The 26,000-nt window shown below is 32.5% G+C and overlaps 1 protein-coding gene across 9 annotated transcripts in view; it reads right to left on the bottom strand.

Moving 5' to 3' along the window:
• LOC129754645 (gamma-aminobutyric acid receptor subunit beta) overlaps positions 1-26,000 on the bottom strand; it is a 307,093-nt gene that overhangs the window by 36,023 nt on the left and 245,070 nt on the right. For 6 of the 9 annotated variants that reach the window (XM_055750818.1, XM_055750812.1, XM_055750813.1 and 3 more), the window contains exon 7: positions 18,565-18,702. In XM_055750818.1, the coding sequence (XP_055606793.1) occupies positions 18,565-18,702 (138 nt within the window). Of the gene's footprint in view, positions 1-18,564; positions 18,703-23,787; positions 23,926-26,000 lie in introns of all 9 variants that reach the window. The other 3 variants (XM_055750816.1, XM_055750814.1, XM_055750821.1) reach the window with 1 other exon arrangement.

The raw sequence follows: 26,000 nt of genomic DNA, 5'->3' as shown, positions 1-26,000 counted from the left end.
TCAGAAAGTCAGAAAGTCAGAAAGTCAAAAAGTCAAAAAGTCAAAAAGTCAAAAAGTCAAAATGTCAAAAAGTCAAAAAGTCAAAAAGTCAAAAAGTCAAAAACTCAAAAAGTCAAAAAGTCAAAAAGTCAGAAAGTTAGGAAGTTAGAATGTCAGAAAGTCAGAAAGTCAGAAGGACAGCAAGTCAGAAGGTCTGGAAGTCAAAAAGTCAGAAAGAGTTTAAAAGAGTCAAAAAGTCAGAAAGTCAGATAGTCAGAAAGTCAGAAAATCAGAAAGTCAGGAATTCAGAAGGTCAGAAATTCAGAAAGTCTGAAAGTCAGAAAGTCAGAAAGAAGTTAGATTCTGACTTTCTGATTGTCTGACTTCCTAAATTTGTGACTTATTGACCTTCTGACTTTCTGACTTTCTGACTGTTTGACTTTCCGAATTTCTAAGTTTTTGCATTCTTACATCCTTACTTTTTGTCTTTCTGATTTTCTGATTTTCTGATTTTCTGATTTTCTGAGTTTATGATTTTCTGATTTTCTGATTTTCTGATTTTCTGATTTTCTGATTTTCTGATTTTCTGATGTTCTGATTTTCTGATTTTCTGATTTTCTGATTTTCTGATTTTCTGATTTTCTGAATTTCTGAATTTCTGAATTTCTGAATTTCTGAATTTCTGAATTTCTGAATTTCTGAATTTCTGAATTTCTGAATTTCTGAATTTCTGAATTTCTGAATTTCTGAATTTCTGAATTTCTGAATTTCTGAATTTCTGAATTTCTGAATTTCTGAATTTCTGAATTTCTGAATTTCTGAATTTCTGAATTTCTGAATTTCTGAATTTCTGAATTTTCGATTTTCTGATTTTTGATTTTCTGATTTTCTCATTTCATTGCTTTTTATATTGATTTCATCTGTATTATTTTCATAATTGATTTTTAAACTTCATCTAGTCGGGTGAAATTTGAGTAAATTCTAGATTTTTCTAACATGCGTTCATGATCACACATAAGTGCAAATTTCTGAACAAGTGTTGCAATTGAATCGAAAATTTTTTATGTTTGCATTAAAAGAGGATTTAAAGTCGCTTTATTTTGATAAAAACATCTCTAAATAAGTTCATCCGTTCCAAAAAAAAATCTTCAGTAAGCAGACTTTCCTGCTTAATCCCACCCGCAATAAATTAACAGTTTAAATCTGATGTATTTCAGTTGACTCTTCGTTACAATCTGCTGATCTTCGATCGTCGTCTCTCGGTTTACTTCTTATTCATATTACAATATTTTCTACGCGACCTAACATTCAAAGCAAAATATCCTGAGAACCTCAATGGTACAACGGAACTAACCTAGGCGCGTTTGGCTTCCGATTTTCGCGGTTTTTTTTTCACTAACTTACACTTACACATATTTATCATATGTGATTTGTTGGTTTGAAAAAAACTGAGAGACAGAGCTTACAAACGTTTTTTCTGTACCGATTTTTTTCTTCTACTCGTTTTGAATGGGTAATGATGAGTTACTGTTTGTAGCTGTTTGTTTTTTTTTTGCTTTCTAGTCTGTGGTTCTTGGCTATTTTCGATTTATTCTAAAGTTGGTAATGTAAAAGTTAGTACACAAAAGTAGGAATGATGCTTGGCGATCTCAATGTCAGACAGACTATGTGACAGAGTTTCTCGTGCTAGGTTCTTCAATGAATGCTTTTTTTCCAGGTTGGTTTTTTTTGGGTGCTTCTTCACTTATATTTCGGTTGAATCCCTAGCAAATCGGGAAACGCTGTACAGAGTCGGTTTTGAAGTTGAGGTTGAAAATAATTTCTAGGACTTAGTTTTGTTGGTTGTTTTTTTTTAGATTGTTGTTGAAGAGTGGGTCGACCCAATGCGCTTTGGACAGTTGTTGTTTTCGTTGATTTCTCTGGCATTGAGAAATTAAGCCTCAACGAGAAAGCCAACAGTTATCCAAAGGTGGGCGACGAAGGGGTCGAGTAATGTTTTTAAATATATGTACTATCAGATTCTAGGTGTGCGTGGGTGGTGTTTTGAGAAACATTGTGGTTTCCACTTTGCTACCTTTCACTTTTCGAATCGACAGTTTACGCTGTAAAATTGGCGGTTATTGATTGAAGTTTCTGTTTTCCTCTGAATGCGACTCTGTTCAGGAGAAGGTTATTTATAGGTAATATTATAATCTATGAATTCATTCACTTATTTAGCATCGAAATCGAATTGATAAAAGGCTAGAAATAAAGGGAAATAGATCACTTACCTGGTAATTTATTTGCAGAAAATGTATACATTGAGAGAAATGTTTGTATTATTTTACACACGCCAATAATAAAAATGTCGAGGTAAATTGAGCCCAGTCACGTGAGCTAATAAATTTCACCCTTGCTGCGTTCAATTTGTGCCCCAAACATTAGGCTGTTTATTGTGGTTGAAGTTGTGGAACTCCGCTTCAGCCCTCGGAACTTTCGTTTTGTTTTCTTGATTTTTGTGTTATTTTCTATCCCCCCGCTCGTGGTTTTTCCTTTCTGGTGGTGAGCGAAAGGGGATCTTGGGAAATGTAGTGGGTAATTATTTGCATTACACAGAGTCTCTCTTTTTCTCTGCACGGTCTCGGTCGCCTGCCAAAACTCATAAGAATAAGTTCTCCCACCCGTTTCGGTGGTTTTTTCCCGAGGAAGAGCGGAAGTTGGGGTATTATCGATTGCCGTACACGCAGTTTTTGCGCCATTTGACTTTTTAATGGGTAATTATAGGAAAAACGCGTGACAATAAAGTGCCGGCTAGGCTTTCCTAACTTTGAGCGATTAATTTCTGTCACGTTCTAGCTGGCCCCTTTCCAGGACCTCATCGAGTAAGGGGGGATGAAACTTTTTCTTCATAAATTAAAACTATTATCAGCGCCGGAACGCCGAGGTCGTGGAGATGTTATGTTTTCGCGCTAATTATTCGTTGCTGGCTCATTTGTGTTGTAGCTCGGAAGGAAGCCTCGGTTCCGACATTTATTGGATACCAGTTACATGTTTCGCAAATTAATTTCTTCTTGTAGCTACACCTTCCTATTTCGCACTGCCTAAACTCGGAATACATATTTTACTTCTCAAGCTTCACTAAACCGCTACTATTACCGCTTTTGGTTGGTTTCAGATGTTCTCCCCGGTAGCTATCGTTTGATGTTTTTCAATTAATTCCTACACCGGAAAATCCCTTATTCCACCTGAACAAATTCTAAATTATTCATTAAAACCTAGTTAATCGGCCATGCCTTGCCGCAGTTAAAAACTTTTCCAGCTCGACGAGAAGGTAACAAAAAAAAAGCTCGAGAATGAAGATCACTTAACACGCAAAATGAAACGTCAATTCTATCCCAACAAACGCAGACCATAACTTGCGGTTTCAAAATCAACTAGTAAATCATTATCCGGAGCACTAATCCGCCTTGTAACAAATTGGGCAAAGCCCAACCTGAGGCTTCCATTTTTGTTTCACTGCCCCATTTTTTCTCACTCTTCTCGGGAGCTGCAAAAGTTTTCCATAATTTTCTCTATTTCTTTGTCCTAGGTGGTTGCTTTCTACGTTTTTCTTAATATATTCTTATAAAACATACACTGTCACGTTACGTGTTAGCCTTCTCGTATTCATAAAACCATCTCTTAAAAGTTTACCTTTCTTAGGCCAAAAACCCACTGTTCGGGGTTCGCAGTTTTCGCAAATTCGAAGGAGTCAGTTTGTACAATTTTGATTACGATCGGTTCTTAACGGCCGATCACGCCCGTCAATCGGTTCATATCAGCAAAACGGGGAATTTTTCTACACCCGGGACACTAGGGTGTATCTCAATTAGTTAGATTTGGCATATCGTTGGGAACACTTGCATGGGTCCAATCTCGGTTTTTTTTATCCACCTTTTAAATATCAATTGTGGTGGATATTTTAAGTTTGTTTATTCTGATTGTTTCATTCTCTTTCGTTTGATGATTATCGCGCGTTTACTTTTTCAAAAAAGAAATCGAATTGCTACTTATTTAAGGGACGCGAAAATTCCGATTCCCGAGAGTCGAGGTGCTGTTCTTAAAACTATTGCTTAAAATAGGCCTAATTTGAATCGAAGCTATTTGGTCTGTTTGCTAGTTGGTGTGCTAACTTTTGAAGCGATTTCCGTTCGGTTATCATATGGAAGGAAAGTTGAAAAACTTAAATTTAAAGAAAATTTATCAGGAATGGATTGGTTTTACAAGGAATTTCAGGAAAAAAAATTAAAAAAGTAAAAATTTAATAAATGACTTAGTCTTAAGAGATATTTGCTTGAAAATTTAAATAAAGTAAAAGATTTACACAAAAAACATGTTTAGTTACAAGTGAAATTGAAAAAAAATCACCGCAAAAAATCAAACATTATACGATTTTACATATATTTACTTTCACATTTTCTGCTTAACCATTTACTCTTAAAGTGAAAAGTTGATATTTATTGAACACTAAAATCAAAACAAAATCTGAAAATTGTAGAAATTATCAAGATTGTCAAAATTGTCAAAACTGTCAAAATTGTCAAAATTGTCAAAATTATCAAAATTGTCAAAATTGTCAAAATTGTCAAAATTGTCAAAATTGTCAAAATTGTCAAAATTGTCAAAATTGTCAAAATTGTCAAAATTGTCAAAATTGTCAAAATTGTCAAAATTGTCAAAATTGTCAAAATTGTCAAAATTGTCAAATTTGTCAAAATTGTCAAAATTGTCAAAATTGTCAAAATTGTCAAAATTGTCAAAATTGTCAAAATTGTCAAAATTGTCAAAATTGTCAAAATTGTCAAAATTGTCAAAATTGTCAAAATTGTCAAAATTGTCAAAATTGTCAAAATTGTCAAAATTGTCAAAATTGTCAAAATTGTCAAAATTGTCAAAATTGTCAAAATTGTCAAAATTGTCAAAATTGTCAAAATTGTCAAAATTGTCAAAATTGTCAAAATTGTCAAAATTGTCAAAATTGTCAAAATTGTCAAAATTGTCAAAATTGTCAAAATTGTCAAAATTGTCAAAATTGTCAAAATTGTCAAAATTGTCAAAATTGTCAAAATTGTCAAAATTGTCAAAATTGTCAAAATTGTCAAAATTGTCAAAATTGTCAAAATTGTCAAAATTGTCAAAATTGTCAAAATTGTCAAAATTGTCAAAATTGTCGAAATTGTCAAAATTGTCAAAACTGTCAAAACTGTCAAAATTGTCAAAATTGTCAAAATTGTCAAAATTGTCAAAATTGTCAAAATTGTCAAAATTGTCAAAATTGTCAAAATTGTCAAAATTGTCAAAATTGTCAAAATTGTCAAAATTGTCAAAATTGTCAAAATTGTCAAAATTGTCAAAATTGTCAAAATTGTCAAAATTGTCAAAATTGTCAAAATTGTCAAAATTGTCAAAATTGTCAAAATTGTCAAAATTGTCAAAATTAACAAAATTGTCAAAATTGTCAAAATTGTCAAAATTGTCAAAATTGTCAAAATTGTCAAAATTGTCAAAATTGTCAAAATTGTCAAAATTGTCAAAATTGTCAAAATTGTCAAAATTGTCAAAATTGTCAAAATTGTCAAAATTGTCAAAATTGTCAAAATTGTCAAAATTGTCAAAATTGTCAAAATTGTCAAAATTGTCAAAATTGTCAAAATTGTCAAAATTGTCAAAATTGTCAAAATTGTCAAAATTGTCAAAATTGTCAAAATTGTCAAAATTGTCAAAATTGTCAAAATTGTCAAAATTGTCCAAATTGTCAAAATTGTCAAAATTGTCAAAATTGTCAAAATTGTCAAAATTGTCAAAATTGTCAAAATTGTCAAAATTGTCAAAATTGTCAAAATTGTCAAAATTGTCAAAATTGTCAAAATTGTCAAAATTGTCAAAATTGTCAAAATTGTCAAAATTGTCAAAATTGTCAAAATTGTCAAAATTGTCAAAATTGTCAAAATTGTCAAAATTGTCAAAATTGTCAAAATTGTCAAAATTGTCAAAATTGTCAAAATTGTCAAAATTGTCAAAATTGTCAAAACTGTCAAAACTGTCAAAATTGTCAAAATTGTCAAAATTATCAAAATTATTAAAATTGTCAAAATTGTCAAAATTTTCAAAATAGTCAAAATTGTCAAAATTGTCAAAATTGTCATAATTGTAAAAATTTTCAAAATTGTCAAAATTGTCAAAATTGTCAAAATTGTCAAAATTGTCAAAATTGTCAAAATTGTCAAAATTGTCAAAATTGTCAAAATTGTCAAAATTGTCAAAATGTCAAAATTGTCAAAATTGTCAAAATTGTCAAAATTGTCAAAATTGTCAAAATTGTCAAAATTGTCAAAATTGTCAAAATTGTCAAAATTGTCAAAATTGTCAAAATTGTCAAAATTGTGAAAATTGTCAAAATTGTCAAAATTGTCAAAATTGTCAAAATTATCAAAATTATCAAAATTGTCAAAATTGTCAAAATTGCCAAAATTGTCAAAATTGTCAAAATTTGCAAAATTGTCAAAATTGTCAAAATTGTCAAAATTGTCAAAATTGTCAAAATTGTCAAAATTGTCAAAATTGTCAAAATTGTCAAAATTGTCAAAATTGTCAAAATTGTCAAAATTGTCAAAATTGTCAAAATTGTCAAAATTGTCAAAATTGTCAAAATTGTCAAAATTGTCAAAATTGTCAAAATTGTCAAAATTGTCAAAATTGTCAAAATTGTCAAAATTGTCAAAATTGTCAAAATTGTCAAAATTGTCAAAATTGTCAAAATTGTCAAAATTGTCAAAATTGTCAAAATTGTCAAAATTGTCAAAATTGTCAAAATTGTCAAAATTGTCAAAATTGTCAAAATTGTCAAAATTGTCAAAATTGTCAAAACTGTCAAAATTGTCAAAAACGGTCAAAATTGTCAAAATTGTCAAAATTGTCAAAATTGTCAAAATTGTCAAAATTGTCAAAATTGTCAAAATTGTCAAAATTGTCAAAATTGTCAAAATTGTCAAAATTGTCAAAATTGTCAAAATTGTCAAAATTGTCAAAATTGTCAAAATTGTCAAAATTGTCAAAATTGTCAAAATTGTCAAAATTGTCAAAATTGTCAAAATTGTCAAAATTGTCAAAATTGTCAAAATTGTCAAAATTGTCAAAATTGTCAAAATTGTCAAAATTGTCAAAATTGTCAAAATTGTCAAAATTGTCAAAATTGTCAAAATTGTCAAAATTGTCAAAATTGTCAAAATTGTCAAAATTGTCAAAATTGTCAAAATTGTCAAAATTGTCAAAATTGTCAAAATTGTCAAAATTGTCAAAATTGTCAAAATTGTCAAAATTGTCAAAATTGTCAAAATTGTCAAAATTGTCAAAATTGTCAAAATTGTCAAAATTGTCAAAATTGTCAAAATTGTCAAAATTGTCAAAATTGTCAAAATTGTCAAAATTGTCAAAATTGTCAAAATTGTCAAAATTGTCAAAATTGTCAAAATTGTCAAAATTGTCAAAATTGTCAAAATTGTCAAAATTGTCAAAATTGTCAAAATTGTCAAAATTGTCAAAATTGTCAAAATTGTCAAAATTGTCAAAATTGTCAAAATTGTCAAAATTGTCAAAATTGTCAAAATTGTCGAAATTGTCAAAATTGTCAAAATTGTCAAAACTGTCAAAATTGTCAAAATTGTCAAAATTGTCAAAATTGTCAAAATTGTCAAAATTGTCAAAATTGTCAAAATTGTCAAAATTGTCAAAATTGTCAAAATTGTCAAAATTGTCAAAATTGTCAAAATTGTCAAAATTGTCAAAATTGTCAAAATTGTCAAAATTGTCAAAATTGTCAAAATTGTCAAAATTGTCAAAATTGTCAAAATTGTCAAAATTGTCAAAATTGTCAAAATTGTCAAAATTGTCAAAATTGTCAAAATTGTCAAAATTGTCAAAATTGTCAAAATTGTCAAAATTGTCAAAATTGTCAAAATTGTCAAAATTGTCAAAATTGTCAAAATTGTCAAAATTGTCAAAATTGTCAAAATTGTCAAAATTGTCAAAATTGTCAAAATTGTCAAAATTGTCAAAATTGTCAAAATTGTCAAAATTGTCAAAATTGTCAAAATTGTCAAAATTGTCAAAATTGTCAAAATTGTCAAAATTGTCAAAATTGTCAAAATTGTCAAAATTGTCAAAATTGTCAAAATTGTCAAAATTGTCAAAATTGTCAAAATTGTCAAAATTGTCAAAATTGTCAAAATTGTCAAAATTGTCAAAATTGTCAAAATTGTCAAAATTGTCAAAATTGTCAAAATTGTCAAAATTGTCAAAATTGTCAAAATTGTCAAAATTGTCAAAATTGTCAAAACTGTCAAAATTGTCAAAATTGTCAAAATTATCAAAATTATTAAAATTGTCAAAATTGTCAAAATTTTCAAAATAGTCAAAATTGTCAAAATTGTCAAAATTGTCATAATTGTAAAAATTGTCAAAATTGTCAAAATTGTCAAAATTGTCAAAATTGTCAAAATTGTCAAAATTGTCAAAATTGTCAAAATTGTCAAAATTGTCAAAATTGTCAAAATTTTCAAAATAGTCAAAATTTTCAAAATAGTCAAAATTGTCAAAATTGTCAAAATTGTCATAATTGTAAAAATTTTCAAAATTGTCAAAATTGTCAAAATTGTCAAAATTGTCAAAATTGTCAAAATTGTCAAAATGTCAAAATTGTCAAAATTGTCAAAATTGTCAAAATTGTCAAAATTGTCAAAATTGTCAAAATTGTCAAAATTGTCAAAATTGTCAAAATTGTGAAAATTGTCAAAATTGTCAAAATTGTCAAAATTGTCAAAATTGTCAAAATTATCAAAATTATCAAAATTGTCAAAATTGTCAAAATTGTCAAAATTGTCAAAATTGTCAAAATTGTCAAAATTGTCAAAATTGTCAAAATTGTCAAAATTGTCAAAATTGTCAAAATTGTCAAAATTGTCAAAATTGTCAAAATTGTCAAAATTGTCAAAATTGTCAAAATTGTCAAAATTGTCAAAATTGTCAAAATTGTCAAAATTGTCAAAATTGTCAAAATTGTCAAAATTGTCAAAATTGTCAAAATTGTCAAAATTGTCAAAATTGTCAAAATTGTCAAAATTGTCAAAATTGTCAAAATTGTCAAAATTGTCAAAATTGTCAAAATTGTCAAAATTGTCAAAATTGTCAAAATTGTCAAAATTGTCAAAATTGTCAAAATTGTCAAAATTGTCAAAATTGTCAAAATTGTCAAAATTGTCAAAACTGTCAAAATTGTCAAAATTGTCAAAATTATCAAAATTATTAAAATTGTCAAAATTGTCAAAATTTTCAAAATAGTCAAAATTTTCAAAATTGTCAAAATTGTCATAATTGTAAAAATTTTCAAAATTGTCAAAATTGTCAAAATTGTCAAAATTGTCAAAATGTCAAAATTGTCAAAATTGTCAAAATTGTCAAAATTGTCAAAATTGTCAAAATTGTCAAAATTGTCAAAATTGTCAAAATTGTCAAAATTGTCAAAATTGTCAAAATTGTCAAAATTGTCAAAATTGTCAAAATTGTCAAAATTGTCAAAATTGTCAAAATTGTCAAAATTGTCAAAATTGTCAAAATTGTCAAAATTGTCAAAATTGTCAAAATTGTCAAAATTGTCAAAATTGTCAAAATTGTCAAAATTGTCAAAATTGTCAAAATTGTCAAAATTGTCAAAATTGTCAAAATTGTCAAAATTGTCAAAATTGTCAAAATTGTCAAAATTGTCAAAATTGTCAAAATTGTCAAAATTGTCAAAATTGTCAAAATTGTCAAAATTGTCAAAATTGTCAAAATTGTCAAAATTGTCAAAATTGTCAAAATTGTCAACATTGTCAAAATTGTCAAAATTGTCAAAACTGTCAAAATTGTCAAAATTGTCAAAATTGTCAAAATTGTCAAAATTGTCAAAATTGTCAAAATTGTCAAAATTGTCAAAATTGTCAAAATTGTCAAAATTGTCAAAATTGTCAAAATTGTCAAAATTGTCAAAATTGTCAAAAACGGTCAAAATTGTCAAAATTGTCAAAATTGTCAAAATTGTCAAAATTGTCAAAATTGTCAAAATTATCAAAATTGTCAAAATTGTCAAAATTGTCAAAATTGTCAAAATTGCCAAAACTGTCAAAATGGTCAAAATTGTCAAGAACGGTCAAAATTGTCAAAATTGTCAAAATTGTCAAAATTGTCAAAATTGTCAAAATTGTCAAAATTGTCAAAATTGTCAAAATTGTCAAAATTGTCAAAATTGTCAAAATTGTCAAAATTGTCAAAATTATCAAAATTGTCAAAATTGTCAAAATTGTCAAAATTGTCAAAATTGTCAAAATTGTCAAAATTGTCAAAATTGTCAAAATTGTCAAATTTGTCAAAATTGTCAAAATTGTCAAAAACGGTCAAAATTGTCAAAATTGTCTAAATTGTCAAAATTGTCAAAATTGTCAAAATTGTCAAAATTGTCAAAATTGTCAAAATTGTCAAAATTGTCAAAATTGTCAAAATTGTCAAAATTGTCAAAATTGTCAAAATTGTCAAAATTGTCAAAATTGTCAAAATTGTCAAAATTGTCAAAATTGTCAAAATTGTCAAAATTGTCAAAATTGTCAAAATTGTCAAAATTGTCAAAATTGTCAAAATTGTCAAAATTGTCAAAATTGTCAAAATTGTCAAAATTGTCAAAATTGTCAAAATTGTCAAAATTGTCAAAATTGTCAAAATTGTCAAAATTGTCAAAATTGTCAAAATTGTCAAAATTGTCGAAATTGTCAAAATTGTCAAAATTGTCAAAATTTTCAAAATTGTCAAAATTGTCAAAATTGTCGAAATTGTCAAAATTGTCAAAATTGTCAAAATTGTCAAAATTGTCAAAATTGTCAAAATTGTCAAAATTGTCAAAATTGTCAAAATTGTCAAAATTGTCAAAATTGTCAAAATTGTCAAAATTGTCAAAATTGTCAAAATTGTCAAAATTGTCAAAATTGTCAAAATTGTCAAAATTGTCAAAATTGTCAAAATTGTCAAAATTGTCAAAATTGTCAAAATTGTCAAAATTGTCAAAATTGTCAAAATTGTCAAAATTGTCAAATTGTCAAAATTGTCAAAATTGTCAAAATTGTCAAAATTGTCAAAATTGTCAAAATTGTCAAAATTGTCAAAATTGTCAAAATTGTCAAAATTGTCAAAATTGTCAAAATTGTCAAAATTGTCAAAATTGTCAAAATTGTCAAAATTGTCAAAATTGTCAAAATTGTCAAAATTGTCAAAATTGTCAAAATTGTCAAAATTGTCAAAATTGTCAAAATTGTCAAAATTGTCAAAATTGTCAAAATTGTCAAAATTGTCAAAATTGTCAAAATTGTCAAAATTGTCAAAATTGTCAAAATTGTCAAAATTGTCAAAATTGTCAAAATTGTCAAAATTGTCAAAATTGTCAAAATTGTCAAAATTGTCAAAATTTTCGAAATTGTCAAAATTGTCAGAATTGTCAAAATTGTCAAAATTGTCAAAATTGTCAAAATTGTCAAAATTGTCAAAATTGTCAAAACTGTCAAAATTGTCAAAATTGTCAAAACTGTCAAAATTGTCAAAATTGTCAAAATTGTCAAAATTGTCAAAATTGTCAAAATTGTCAAAATTGTCAAAATTGTCAAAATTGTCAAAATTGTCAAAATTGTCAAAATTGTCAAAATTGTCAAAATTGTCAAAATTGTCAAAATTGTCAAAATTGTCAAAATTGTCAAAATTGTCAAAATTGTCAAAATTGTCAAAATTGTCAAAATTGTCAAAATTGTCAAAATTGTCAAAATTGTCAAAATTGTCAAAATTGTCAAAATTGTCAAAATTGTCAAAATTGTCAAAATTGTCAAAATTGTCAAAATTGTCAATATTGTCAAAATTGTCAAAATTGTCAAAATTGTCAAAATTGTCAAAATTGTCAAAATTGTCAAAATTGTCAAAATTGTCAAAATTGTCAAAATTGTCAAAATTGTCAAAATTGTCAAAATTGTCAAAATTGTCAAAATTGTCAAAATTGTCAAAATTGTCAAAATTGTCAAAATTGTCAAAATTGTCAAAATTGTCAAAATTGTCAAAATTGTCAAAATTGTCAAAATTGTCAAAATTGTCAAAATTGAAAAAATTGTCAAAATTGTCAAAATTGTCAAAATTGTCAAAATTGTCAAAATTGTTGTCAAAAAGTTTTCTTTTTCTGAAATACGTTTTAGGGAAAGATTTTAAACATTTTTTTAACAAAATTCTTGGTAGTGTTTTGATCCTTTTTTTTTTGTTTGGGTGTAATAAATTATATGCAGTGTTGCCAGAAACTTTTTAAACTTTTTTTCAAAGAAAATGTTTGGAATTGATTCGAATTGTTGTGTTATTATTTCTAGAGATCAAATATTTCAACTTTTTTAATTTATTTTTTCTTTTAAAATTATTCTTGTTGAAATATTTTTTATATTTTTTTGTCTGAAAAACAATCAATCAAACCAATTGAAGTTCATTCATCTAATAAATCAAATTAAAGATGTGATTAAAAATCAGAAGTTAATAAAAAACAAGACACAATTATGAACAAACAAAAAAAAATGGTTAAGGGAGGGTTAGACGGGGAGTGGGGGCGTTTTTGTTAAGTACGAACAACAACAACAACAACAACTCATGAACTGAAATCCAACCGATACGTCAAATCTGAGAAATTGGGAAACACCCCGACAGAAAGCGCCCTGTGATCATTTAGGCACACAGATTAGGTGGTCGAGACGATTTCTTTTGCTAGTTTGTTTTAGATATTTGTCAGTAAAAATTCATTTTGGGCTAGTTTTTGCTTAAAATTTAGGTTGAGGTAATTTGAGTAAATTTTGGAGTAAAAATAGATCTTGAGCTAAATATTCTTTGTTTTACTCCTAGAACACTGCTGTTAGATGCAGAAAAGTGTTCCAAAATAGAGCATATTTGCTCTAGGTTTTAGCTGGGCTGAAGGTGGGAAGCACTCCCTTCGCCCGCCGCTCAGTTTGGGCACACGGGACATGTCCTGGCGGGTGTAGATTAGCGTCGTTGTTACCGGTCATGCCCCGGAGGAGCGGCAGGAGCCCAGCCAAGGTGGTCCAGAAGAAGTGGGTGGGGGGCCGCGTTTTGAGGAGCTGCGGCCCAAAGGAGTACTCGATCCACCAGCAGAAGCAATATGAGGTTTTTTTCTGTTTGTTGTGGTTTTTTTAGAGGTTCTTGAAGGGGGGAGACTTTGAATGGATGAATGGTGGATGGGTGAATGGGTGAATGGGGAGGTTCCAGGTTTCTTGTGACTCTTGCTGTGAATGATTGAGTTCTGTGCCGTTTGTGGCAGGGGGAAACGATGGAAGAACCTCCACGGATTCTTAACTGCCGGCGGAGGCGAGGATATTAGGAGAGAGCTCTGATGAAAGCAAACTAATTACACGGGAGCGGATTATGGATTAGCTTTGAACAATGGTGACGACACTTGCGGTTAGGCGAAGCGACGTTTTGACTAATCTAATTTGGCACCAGGATTCGGAAGTTGACGTGCTTGATGAGTGGGAGGGATGAATAGGTTCATTAACTTTGTTGATTCGTGTCGTTTTACGAAGCCCCTCGAAAGTAGTCGCTGCTGATTCTTTCTCCGTGGAGAGAAATGTGTGTTAATGTGCTCGACGAAACTGAAATTTTCTTGATAATTTCGGAAAGTTGTTCTTTACCCGAGGAAAATAAGATAGCTGTACAAATACAGTAATCGAAAGTTCCATAGAATGGTCTCTTGAAAATTTATTCAGCTCTTAAAAAGAAGCTTTAAACAAGCCATTAAGCTGAACATCAAAGTTCATTCATTTTTCTAAGACTCAGATTAGTTGAAATCGAAAGATTCAACGAGTTAATCTTTATTCAGTTTCATTCGTCCTGTCACTCTAATAGTACTCATTACATTAGCGATAGCTATTTGTCACTTTCTACTTCTCATATTCCCTAACAGTAAAGATACTCATTTCTCAATGAGTAGTCCGGTAAATCTATTCATTCTTATCTGCCAACACTGCGGTGTTACTGTAAACCACAGTTTGAGTAGGTTTGCTTTACAGTGTGATGATGTAAACATTTGTACCGTGTACATCACCACCAACTGTCATCAGCAATCATCAATGATCAATCGCTATTGTTCTCAATAGACGAATTAATCAAAAAAAAGGGAGAACCAAAACAATGTGTTCTGGTTCGTCGACGGTGCAGCAGAATCTTCTGCTGCCGGGATAGGTTTTTCTCTGGAGGATCCGAAAAACCTTAAGTTCCAACAAGATTTAAGTTGAGAACTAGGTTTTTCAGCTATTTTGCTCAAATAATGATCGAAAATGCACAATTTCCTATTTTTCACTGAATATTTGAACAGCAGTCCTTAAAGTTGAGAGCACTAGTACGTCGGAAACCGTACGTCGGGATGTGAATCCGTCAGGAGGTTGTCAGGCCAGGAAGCCATTAGAGGTCGTCAAGTCAAGTAGCCATTGAAAGGACATTGGATCGGAAACAAACTAGATAGGTCATCCGGCCAAGAGCCCATTAGAAAGTCGTCGGACAGAAAATCATGGACAGTACGACGAGTTTGGATGCCGATCGAATGTTCTGAAAGGTACCGGAAGGTCGTCCAGCAGGGTATCCATTAGGAGGTCGTTCTGAAAATTAAGGTCGGCTCGGCTATCCATTGGGATCCATTAGGATTCCATCAAGAGGTCTTCATAAGAGATTCGTCGAGACAAGAATCCATTGGGGGTCGTTGAGTTGGAATGCAGTCGTCAATCGAAGTCGCATGACCCAAAAACTTTTGAAGATCTTGAAGTGAAAAATCCATTACGAAGTCGTCGAGCCGTGCATCCATTGGGTAGTGGTTTGATCAGAAAGCTATTGGAAGGCCGTCTAGTCGGGTATCCTATCCCTCAGGAAGTTGTCGGGCCAGGAAGCCATTGGAAAGACATCGGATCATGAAGAGCACGACACGTTTGAAAGCCATTGGAATGTTCTGGAAGTTACCGGAAGGTCGTCCATTAGGAGGTTGTTGTGTTGGGAGTTCATTGACGAGGACGAGGATGATCTCGCCCAAGGAGGATGTTGAAAAGTTGTCGGCTCGGCTATCCATTGGGAGGTCAGAAAGTCAGGATTCCATCAAGAGGTCGTCATAAGCAAGAGATTTGTCGAGACAAGAATCCATTGGGAAGTCGTTGAGTCGGAAAGAAGTCGTGGAGAATCCATTACGAGGTCGTCAAGCCATGCATACATTGGCTAGTGGTTTGACCAGAAAGCCATTGGAAGAACGTCTAACGGGTGTTGAATAAAAAATGAGAATGTTTTCAATAGTAGGGTATCTATTAGGAAGTCATCGAGTCGGGAATCAATTGGGTAGGGTATTGGACGGGATAGCTATTGGGAGATCGTCAAGCCGGAAATTTATTGGAAGTTCGTCGGATTTGGAATCCTCTATGAGAGTTTTTCGATTTGGATATCCCTTGGGAGGATGTTGGTCAAGCAGGGTATCAGATGCGAGCTCGTAAACTCGGGTATCTTTCGGGAGTTCCCAGACCCTAAAGTTTTGGGAGGGGAAGTTCGTCCAGTCGGGGATCCAATATAAGGCCGTCGAACTGGATCGTGAATCACTGGAATTGAAAGTACGCCGCCGTCTAAAGACCGAAAGAAGGACATCTATTTGAAGGTCATTAAACCGGGAAACTATGTTGGAAGGTCATCGAGCCACGAGGTGGGAGATCTTCGGATAGGGGTATCCCTTGGGAGGATGTTGGACAAGGAAGCCATTGGAAGGCCGTCCAGCCAGGTATCTGATGCGAGTTCGTAAACTCGGCTATCCATCGGAAGTTCACAGACCCTAAAGCTTTTGGGAGGAGAAGGTCGTCAAGTCAGGTGTCCATTGAAGCCGGATGAAGGTCGTTGGACCGTGAATCTCTTGAAAAAGCGTCAAGCTGATTAAAACTACGTCGCCGTCTGAAAAATGAAAGAAGGACATCTTTTGGGAGGTGATTAGATCAAGAAACCATATTAGAAGGTCGTCAAATCACGAGATGGGAGGTGTTCGGATATAAAATCCATGGAGCTCGTCGAACCGGAAATTCATTAAAAGGTCGTTGAGCTGTAATGAATTGGGAGGTCGTCAAGTCGGAGAACCACTGGGACGTCGTCAAGTCAGGAAGCCATTGTAAGGTCGTCGAAACGGGAATCCATTGACTTGACTAAAACGTCGTAGGCCCGAGAGTTGATTGAGAGGTCTCCAGTCAGAGAAGCCGGTGGAAGGTCATTAGGTTGGGAACTTGTTGAAAGTTGGAGTTGAAAAAAAAGAGGTCGTGGAGTCGAAAAGTCGTTGAAGGGTTGTCTAGTAATGCCTTAGGTTCGTGCAGTCCGGGAGGCAATGTAAGGTCCAGGCCGACTCGTCAAACCATTGGAAGTCGTAAGAAAAAGATATATTCGGAAGATCGCCAGATCCAGAAATTTATTTGGAGGTCGTTGAGCCGATAATCCATTGAAAGGCCGTCGAACTGGAGCCAGATCAAAGTCGTTGGACCGTGAATCACTGGAAAAAGCGTTAAGGCGATTGAAAGTACGTCTTCGTCTTAAGACCTAGAGAAGGGCATCAAGTGGGAGAACATAAGACCGGGAAACCATAATGGAAGGTTGTCGAGCCACGAGGTGGAAGGTCTTCGGATAGATAATCCATGGAGCATTGACAGGTTGTCGGACTAAGAATTCTTTAGAAGGTCGTCGAGTCGGAGAGCCTCTTGGATGTCGTCAAGTTAAGACGTCATTGTAGAGTCGTCCCAATTGGAATCCATTAACTTGATTAGAAGGTCGTAGGACCTAGGATTGATTGGGAGGTCTCCAGGCAGGGAAGTCGTTGGAAGGTCGGCGGAACGGGAATACATTGTAGTTGTCGAATTGAAAGACAACCGAGAGGTCGTGGAGCCGAAAAGTCGTTGAAAGGTCACCGGTCTGGTAATCCATTAGGTTCGTGCATTCCGGAAGTCAATGTGAGGTCGTAGCCGTCCCATCAAACCATTGGGGGTCGTAGGACCAAGATATTTTTGGAAGGTCACTAGATCCAGAAATTCATTGTCGTCGAACCCATTGGGTCTTCTTTAAGTTGGAAAGCTATCGACAGGTCGTCGGTGTGGGAATTTCTTAGAAGGTCGTTGGATCTGTGATAAACTAGAAGATCGTTGAATCTGGAAGTCAGTGTAGATCGTCTGACCGGAAAACCGTGGTAAGATCGTCGAGTTAGGGATCTATTGGAAGGTTATCAGACTGGGAAGCAATTCAAATTTTGTCTAGCCAGGAAGCCACTGGAAGGTCTTCAGAGCATAAATCCATTAGGAGGTCTTCAGAGAAGCCTTCGGGACTCCATTGGGAGATCGTCAGACCGGAAGACCACTGATCTCCAGTCGGAAAGCTCATGTTTAAGTATGCCTTTTTGATAGTTGGATTCTGTATTTAGTTAGTAAAACCATTGAATAACCTAGAAAAACCGTTCCCCGTTCAAAGTAAAATCCTTTTCAAATGTTAATCGAATCAACAACGAACACTTTCGGAGTTTTCTCTAAAAACGACACAAAATCTTACTTGTTTAAGATGAAGACAGTTGTTGGATGGATCGCTGTGGTGAGGTCGATGATCGGGGGGAAGACTATTAAAACATAGCCAGGAGCTTACTTATGAAACTATAGAAGAACTGGTTCAAATTTTAAGAATTGTACGCAGAATGTTGTAAACCTCCCTGAGGGACTCGTTTCCATTTGTTTCACTTTCGGTTGCTGTTGGAATCGAGCTTTGGTTTGATTTTTTTTCTCTAATGTTACTTCGTAAAGTTGTTTTGGTTCTAGTTAAATTTAGTGGAAGCCATCGCATTGTTTTTCTATGTTTAGGGTGTAAGTTTGGTTTTTTTCCGCTTTGAAGAATGCTTATTTCTTAATTGATTAATTCATATTCAAGCCGGTGTTTTAAAACCGGTTTTCAAGTAGTTGGTGGTAGGAGGTTCGAATACGCGCGGTTAGATTTTAATGGATTTATTTATTTTGAGAGTGGGAGGTGTTGAGGTGGTTTTGAGGTGTTGATTTTTTGGGATGATAGGCTTAATTCTGCTAGGGATGTTTTTTTTAATGAAAGGGAAGATTTCTCAGCGCTATGAATGTATACTGATTTCAATTTCATTTGGATCAACTTAAGACTATGAAACGTTTAGATTTTGTTGGATTCTCGATACGAGAGCAAAACAGAGGTTATGAGTTAAAAGAAATGGATGGGACGAAAGATGTAGATCATAGTTGATAGGTTGATTTCGATTGGATTTTTTTTTATGTTTGAGGGAATTTCGTGGGCTTGAAATTTGAGTTCAGAGAGAGGTGAAATAGACAGAGAGAGATAGACATTTATAAGGGGAACGAAATGAACGGAAAATGATTTTTTTTTCGATTTCTGAAGGGGCGGAGTATTGTTATAGATGAGCAAAAATTAAGAAATTCGGTGACCGTCTACAGGTACCTGTTGTGAGACTGATTTCCATAGCACGCTGACGGTGTCCCAAAACCTTAAACTGAGGCAAAGATACTTCACTCGAGACTCCGACTGAATTGGGGCCTTCATTCCATTTATATCGGATATCTCGCATCGTGTATCCGACTAGCGAGGTTGTGAGAGGAATGGATTTTTTGCACGACAATTTGGTTTGTTTTTTGGTTTGTTTTTTTTTTTTTGGTTTGGTTTTTGATTTGGTTTGGTGGCAATTGTGCAATTATACAGAGGTAAAAAAATAGGCAAGAAATTAGACATAGAATTTAACACGACATCTGGTGAGCTAAGAAACATAACACTTAGTTAAGGTACAAAATCCGCTTATCGAGGTTAAATTTTTGCGTCATTCAGGATCACACTCTAAAAATGGATTACACATTCTCTCTGTTTGATACGACTATCCAAAGGATCATTTTCTGGTTGGCTGGAATCAATCTTAGTTTCACACGATTGTTTTAAATCCAAATATAGTTCCTACCAAATCTAACTCTCAAAAAGGGGTTTTTTTCGATTCAAACTCTAAGCTCTCTAACAAATGAACTATCTTGTGCACCAGAGTAGTAAATTCTTTCAGCTGGCTAACTGGCTTTTCACATTTGAACGGGGCTCAAAAACCCAGGAAAGAGAGAAAGAGCGAGACTTTGGCAAAACGTGTCAATTGGGCGTTCGAAAAATGTTCAAAACAAATCGTTAAACCGAAGAAAATGGCCCCAATTGTCACAGAGTCTTCTCGATATGATGAGGTGATTGATAGCTAAGGTAAAAACATTCTCTAGAAAAGAAGAAAAAAAACCTTAAAAATAAAATCAAATCAAATGCTGAAATCAACTAAACCTAGAAAAACAAAACTCAATTCATTCATTCGGTTGAACGTTTTGAAAAAAAAAAATGTTTTAAAAAACTAAACCGGCTTCGATTTTCAGTGTATTCCGGTTTCGGAAGAGAAATCGATCGCATTGTCGAAAAGTGCGTGACTCTCAGAATCGGAAAATGTTTAATGACGTTGTGGATTTCGCTGAATGATAACCATAACAAGGCAGAAGCCGTTTCTTTCATTTGTTTGAATTTTTTAAACTAATGTTTTTATTTCAAGGAAAATTTACAGCGAGACAGTAAGGAGCTTCATTATCGAAACCGGATTCTGAATCCCAAAACTGTATGTGTTTTGATTTTTGGCATCTGAATTTTGAATCCGAATTCTGATTTTGAATTTCGAATCCCGAACAAAATTACCAAATTCGAATCTCAATCCAAATGTTGTATCCGAATTCCGAATTCGAATTCCAAATCCGAAATTGAAGTCCGAATTTCGAATTTCGAATTTCGAATCCTAATCCAAATTCCAAATCCAAATCTGAATTCCAAATCCAAATCTGAACTCCAAATCCAAATTCAGAATCAAAATTCAAATCTGAGTTCCAAATCCAATTACTGAATCTAAATTCAAAATCCAAATTCTGAATCCCAAATTTTGGATCCGAATCTGGTTTCCGAATCCAAATTCGAAATTCTGAATTTGAATTCAATTCCGAATTTTTTTTTATCGAAATTTCTGATTCAGATTAGGAATTTCGATATAGAAATCGAAATCGACTTCTAATTCGGATTCGGAAACCAGATTCAGAATCGAAAACCGAGTTCCGATCTCAAATCTGAATATAAAATTCATTTTAGACATTCGGAATCTGAATCTGATTGTTAAATGTTTTGAAATGACATAAAATTAATGCGGATTTAGCACGCGTGCATTAATTTCGAAACATTGTTGCCTGCGCACATTTTCTAGTTCAAAAGAAATTAATAAAAATAATATTAATGTAGAAATCAGCAACACATTTTTATGATAAAAAGGTCAAAACTGAACGCTGACTGAACCAAAAATTGTTTGACAATAAAAAAAACAGTGTTTTTAAGTGTTTTATGGTGAACCTTTTATCATTTTTGCCTGGAAACATATAAGTGATTGACGTTTGTGCACTCAAATTGATATTTGAGGGTTGTTTTTTTTATTTTTATTATTTATGTTACATAAAAAAAGGTCACTTGTTAGATATTTTGTTCTAAAATTTCATGCCAACTCTTCGAAAAATGTGATATTAAAACCTCTTTATCAAGAGCTATACAATTAAAAATTTCAACATTTAGACACTCATTAGAAAATCTTACTGAATACCACGTGAAAATTAAAATTCTTCATAAATCATCGCTTATTTCTGAGTGAATATATATTTATTGAACATTGCACAATGGGGAAAAAAAGTGTATAAACCACGAAGAAATTCAATATCTTTCCTCCTAAACGATCCAAATCTATGAAAAAATACTTACCTTTAGGAAAAATGTCCGAAAAATCGAGTGGATATAATCCCTTTTTAACCCCTCATTCCCCAATATTTTGTAAACAATCCAGAAAAACCCTGATTTAGACTCAAAAATTTGGAACATAAATGGACCTATCATGTGTGATTTTTTTTCCCCGAAGAATCGAATGGAGACTGTGTGATCCACCACACGCTTCAGAAAATGGAGTTATGGCTGATTTTACCCTCGATTCCCCTATATTTTTCAATTAATTATGAAAAAAGTTTGTTCGTTCTTGAAAATTTATAATCAAATGAGACTTATCTTCTGTGATTTTTTCCGAGCAATCCGGCTATTTAAGCAACCCACGCATCAGAAACTGGAATAATGGCAGTTTTACCCCCAATTTCCCAATATTTTTGAAAAAGTTTAAAAAATGGTTTTTCCGGACTGGAAGATTTTGGAGCAAATGAGACAATCTAGTGTGTTTTTTCCAAGGAATCGAATGAAGGCTATTTGAGCAACACACGGATCGGAAAACGGAGTTATGACTGTTTTTACCCTCGATTCCCCTACAGTTTTCAAATATTTCAGAAAAATGCATGTAGGAACTTCATAATTTAAAACCAAATGAAACTTATGAATGCACTTGATTCCTCGAAAAAAAAATCACACAAAATAAGTCTCATTCTGTTTAAATTTTTCCAGCCCGAACATGCATTTTTCTGAATTAAATAAAAAATGTAGGGGAAATCAGGGTAAAACAGCCATAAATCCATTTTACGATGCGTGCGGTGGCTCAAATAGCCTTCATTCGATTTCTTGAAAAAAAAAATCACATGAGATAAGTCTCTTTTGGTTCATAATTTTTAAAAGTCCGGACATGCTTTTTCTGAACTTTTTGAAAAATGTAAGAGGATTGAGGGTAAAACGGCCATGACTCCATTTTCCTATGCGTGAAGTAGCTCAAAAAGCCTTCATTTGATTTCTCGGAAAAAAAAATATACAAGATCTCATTTGGATCAAAATTTAAAAATCCGAATTTACTTTTTTCATTATTTATTTAAAAATAAAGAGGATTTGAGGGTTAAATCAGCCATAACTCCATTTTCTGAAGCGAGTGGTAGCGCGAATAGCATTCATTTGATTCCTCGGAAAAATCACATTGGATGGGTCTATTTTTGTTCCAAACTTTTGAGTCAAAATCAGTGTTTTTTTGGATTGTTTACAAAATATAGGGGAACTAGGAGTTAAAGAGGCACTTTATCTTTGTTCAAAAGTTCGTACGGCGTCTGAAACTATGTCCACTCAATTTTTCAGACATTTACAAGCATATTTTTATAGAGTTGGATCGTTTAGGAGGGAAGATATTGAAATTCCTAGAGTATGTACACTTTTTCTCCTATTGTCTATTGGGTTTGAAAAAACTCCTCGTGTGGCACTCAATAGCACAGACAACAAAATTTATCTTCAAAAAATTATTTTTAAAAGTAGTTTTGGATTTTTTTTTAAATTTTTATCTTGTTTGTAGTTTTCAAAAGTATCATATATAATTGTGTTATTATTATTATTATTTTTATTTAAATTGTGTCAAACAAAAAAGCTTCGATCTTTTGTAAATTTCAAATGTAAACATACGGTGTTTTTTTTCTGTAGTCACGTATTTTGTTTTTATTTTCAAATAATAAAATCCAAAAATGGTTTTTTTTAGTAAATCATATTTTTTTTTTAAATTTTAGAATATATTTTATACGCAGCGCACTAGATTGGACTGCGCACTCATGACTGCGACATTAGTGCGACCTGTCAAATCAGTGTAAAATCTTTTGGACTTCTACACGCTAAGCACTTTTCAGTCAGCCTTTGTACGGCAAACTGCGACTGCAAATAATTACACGAAATCCAACTTTCAATGATAGGGATAATAGTAATGCTTCTGAGCACCACATTCTTACCATTTTACTAAAGAAATGATTCAGGGATTTAGAAACGCTGCCCGAGCGTACACTGTCAAAAAAGTTCAAGCATTCAAGTCACATAATAAGCTCTCCCCTGCAAAACACCGAGGAAAATAGCGAGAATGATGCATCACAAATCGAAGCCTTTTTGTTGACACTACCAGGTGGGATAAATGTTACACAATTTGAAACTGCGGACAGAGAGTGTTCAAGTGTTTTGAAGGTGTGCCGCAGCCTTCCGCAGTACACAAAAAAGTGTTTTTGATGGCAGAAAAACAAAAAAAACGAAAAGTAGTTCAAAACAAAAAGGTGTCCAATTCAAGTGAGAGATAAATATTTAGGTTGCAGTTTTTGTTTATGCACCGATTTGAACATGTGCTCTTTGTTGCTCTTGGGATTTTTAAAAGAAAACAGTGTCGGGTGGTGACACAAGATAGAGATCAGTGTGTGTTTTGTGTGTTCTTTTGTGTTTGTGTGAGATTGAGTGAATGGGAAAATTGGGTTAAACGATTGGAAATATTGTTTCGAGCGTTTGCTTTGCTCTAGGTGATGGTTCATATGAACTATTTTCAAATAAACATGAAATGATAGATGATTCAAAACGATGGCATGGTTGAATTACAACAATGATTTGGGTGAAGCTTTAGAGTCCATTTACAGGTCTCCAGAGAAGTACTGACAGAAGATGATGATTGTTTTGGAAGGTTAAAACGAAATTTTTCATTGGAATTCTGGACGGATGACAGAAATGGTTGGAAATCAATATTTGAAAATGTTTTCGGTTAAGGATCGTAGAAATGAGGTCGATAGACGACAGATATGGGGAAATCAAGAAAACGGAATGGCGATAGAACAGAGAGAAAGAAGGATATGTGAGTTTTGCTTTTGGTTTCGGGTTGGATGATTGATAAATAATTTTCTAATGATGGGGTACCTGTTGTAAGGTTAATTTCGGTCGCCCTCTGCCTGTGACCCAGTACTCTAAATTGTGGTAGTTCTACTTCTCTGCTCATTCCGACACTACTTAGGCCGTCTTTCCAGAAGTACCGGATATCTCGCATTGTGTAACCGACTCCAGGGGTTTGCAAAATCAGTAATAGATTGTTAGTTACACGTCGATTGTTGCTTATGCTTTTCATATGGAGGTGGTTTTGGTCCTACATTTCAACTTCTAAGTCGACTGATGATCTCAAATTTTGGACTCGTTATGGGTTCTTGTATGTTTTTTTTAATTATTCAATTTTGTTTCGCAAATGATCTATCAGATGGCGCGCACAACAAAATACCACATACGGATTCGACGTAGTTGATCGATATTGCATACACAGTTTAATTTCACATACATAACATCTTTGTAGTCAATGTGTGGTTTGATCGATGAGAGATACGTGATAAAAACGATAAATCAAACGGGAACGAAAACATTTCTAATAAACATGATTTTACTTGCAAAAATCCATATGCAAAATAAGACAACGCATGTAGATTAAGACTATCTCATAGCATTTTTAGGTGAATGAAATCAAATTATTTTGTAAGGGAGAAGCTTGGCATACATTCATTATGAGTAGTTTCATTAGTCTAAAAGGACTTGTTTTTGTTTGAAAACATTTTTTTATTTTATAACTTCGCTCTAATAACTTTTATGAAGAAGAGTATCGAGGCTAAGTGTTTACAGCTTTATTTGAACAAAAAATCGACCGATGGAGGTTTATTGAAAATTTAATGCCTATTAAAAGATGAAGACAAAACACACATTGCATTAAAAATAGTATAATGGGAACGTAATCAGATAAGATAGTAAACAATGGGAAGAAGAACAAACATAATATTTTGGAAAAGCTTGAAAAAATTATAGAAATTTGAATTTGAATAAAGTAACCAAAATATCGAATAGACTAGGTTTTTTTTATTTAGGAACTGAAACTAGTATAAATTAAACTACAAAAACAACCAAAGACAGCTCTAGCGAAAAATTTCAAAGAACAACATGCATAAATACAAAATTCAGAAAAGTAGGCTAAAGTTCTGGTGTCATCAACAAAACAATCCATTAAAGTTTAAAAGAATAAAAAAAAAACCCAAAAAACGATGAAACAAACACACAAACAAATCAAACGAGTTAATCCAGAATCGAATTTCGACACTCTGTTGGATTGTTTCTCTTAGCTCCTTGGTTTCGGTTCTTTCGATTGGTCCGAAAATACACCCTTAACGGTTTTTTTTTCGTTTCTGTCTCACATTCTAGGGTTTTCTTTTAGCTGTTTCTGTCTTTCTTCCGCTCACAGCGAAGTCAACTTCTCGGTAGAGGAACCGTACGGTCGTCAATTGAAAGCGCTCCTGTTTGGTATTTATATAAGAAATGACGTTAAGCTTTCAAACAAACGAAATGGTTTCCAAAAAAAATGATCAAAGGGGTTAAAAAATAGGAAAAAAATATTAATAAGGCAAAAACCAACTCAATGTTATTTCTGAATACAATCTTACTCCAGCTTAAAGTGGAGATTTCTTATATACAAGCTTAAAAGATTAATTTGAGCAAAAAAAAAAAAAAAAAAACAAAAAAACATTTTCTATTTTGTGACAAAATCCCGAAAATGATCAATTATTTGTTTCATTTGTTGAAATATTAAAATCAATACTGGATTGATCCTAATAAAAAACACAAAATTTAGAAAAAAATATTTTTTTACATGCACATTCACATATTTTTAGAAAAATCTTTTCGGATATTGAAACGAAACATTTTATAAAGTGGGGAAAACGATTAGCTTTCCACAGCAACCAATAACATTCAGATGGTTTCGGTTTTTTTTCTCTCATATCTTCAGCGGGCAGTAAGGAACTATATTGCATACACGTAGAGAAATGAAGAGAAGGAGAAGTAGAAGAAAAAAAACGGTAGGAATTTCAACGAGCATGCAGATGGTGCGGATGGTGGTCCGGTGGTGAAATGTCACAAAAAAACAGTATGGATTGGTCTGCCTTTGCCAGTGAGTGTGTGTATGTGACGATGATCGAGCAAAAGTGATTTTGAATGAGCAATTTTTGTTGTTTTTTTTTCCTTTGATGTTCGAAACAAACCTCTGCAGTTTGAAATGAAAACGATGTAGTTTGTTGGCTTTCTTCTTTTGGCTTTGGGAAATT

Source organism: Uranotaenia lowii, chromosome 3, assembly GCF_029784155.1.
Source record: "Uranotaenia lowii strain MFRU-FL chromosome 3, ASM2978415v1, whole genome shotgun sequence".
In the NCBI taxonomy this organism is placed as follows: Eukaryota; Metazoa; Arthropoda; class Insecta; order Diptera; family Culicidae; genus Uranotaenia; species Uranotaenia lowii.
The sequence above is the reverse complement of the archived record's forward strand: the minus strand, read 5'-3'. Positions and strand labels throughout refer to the sequence as shown.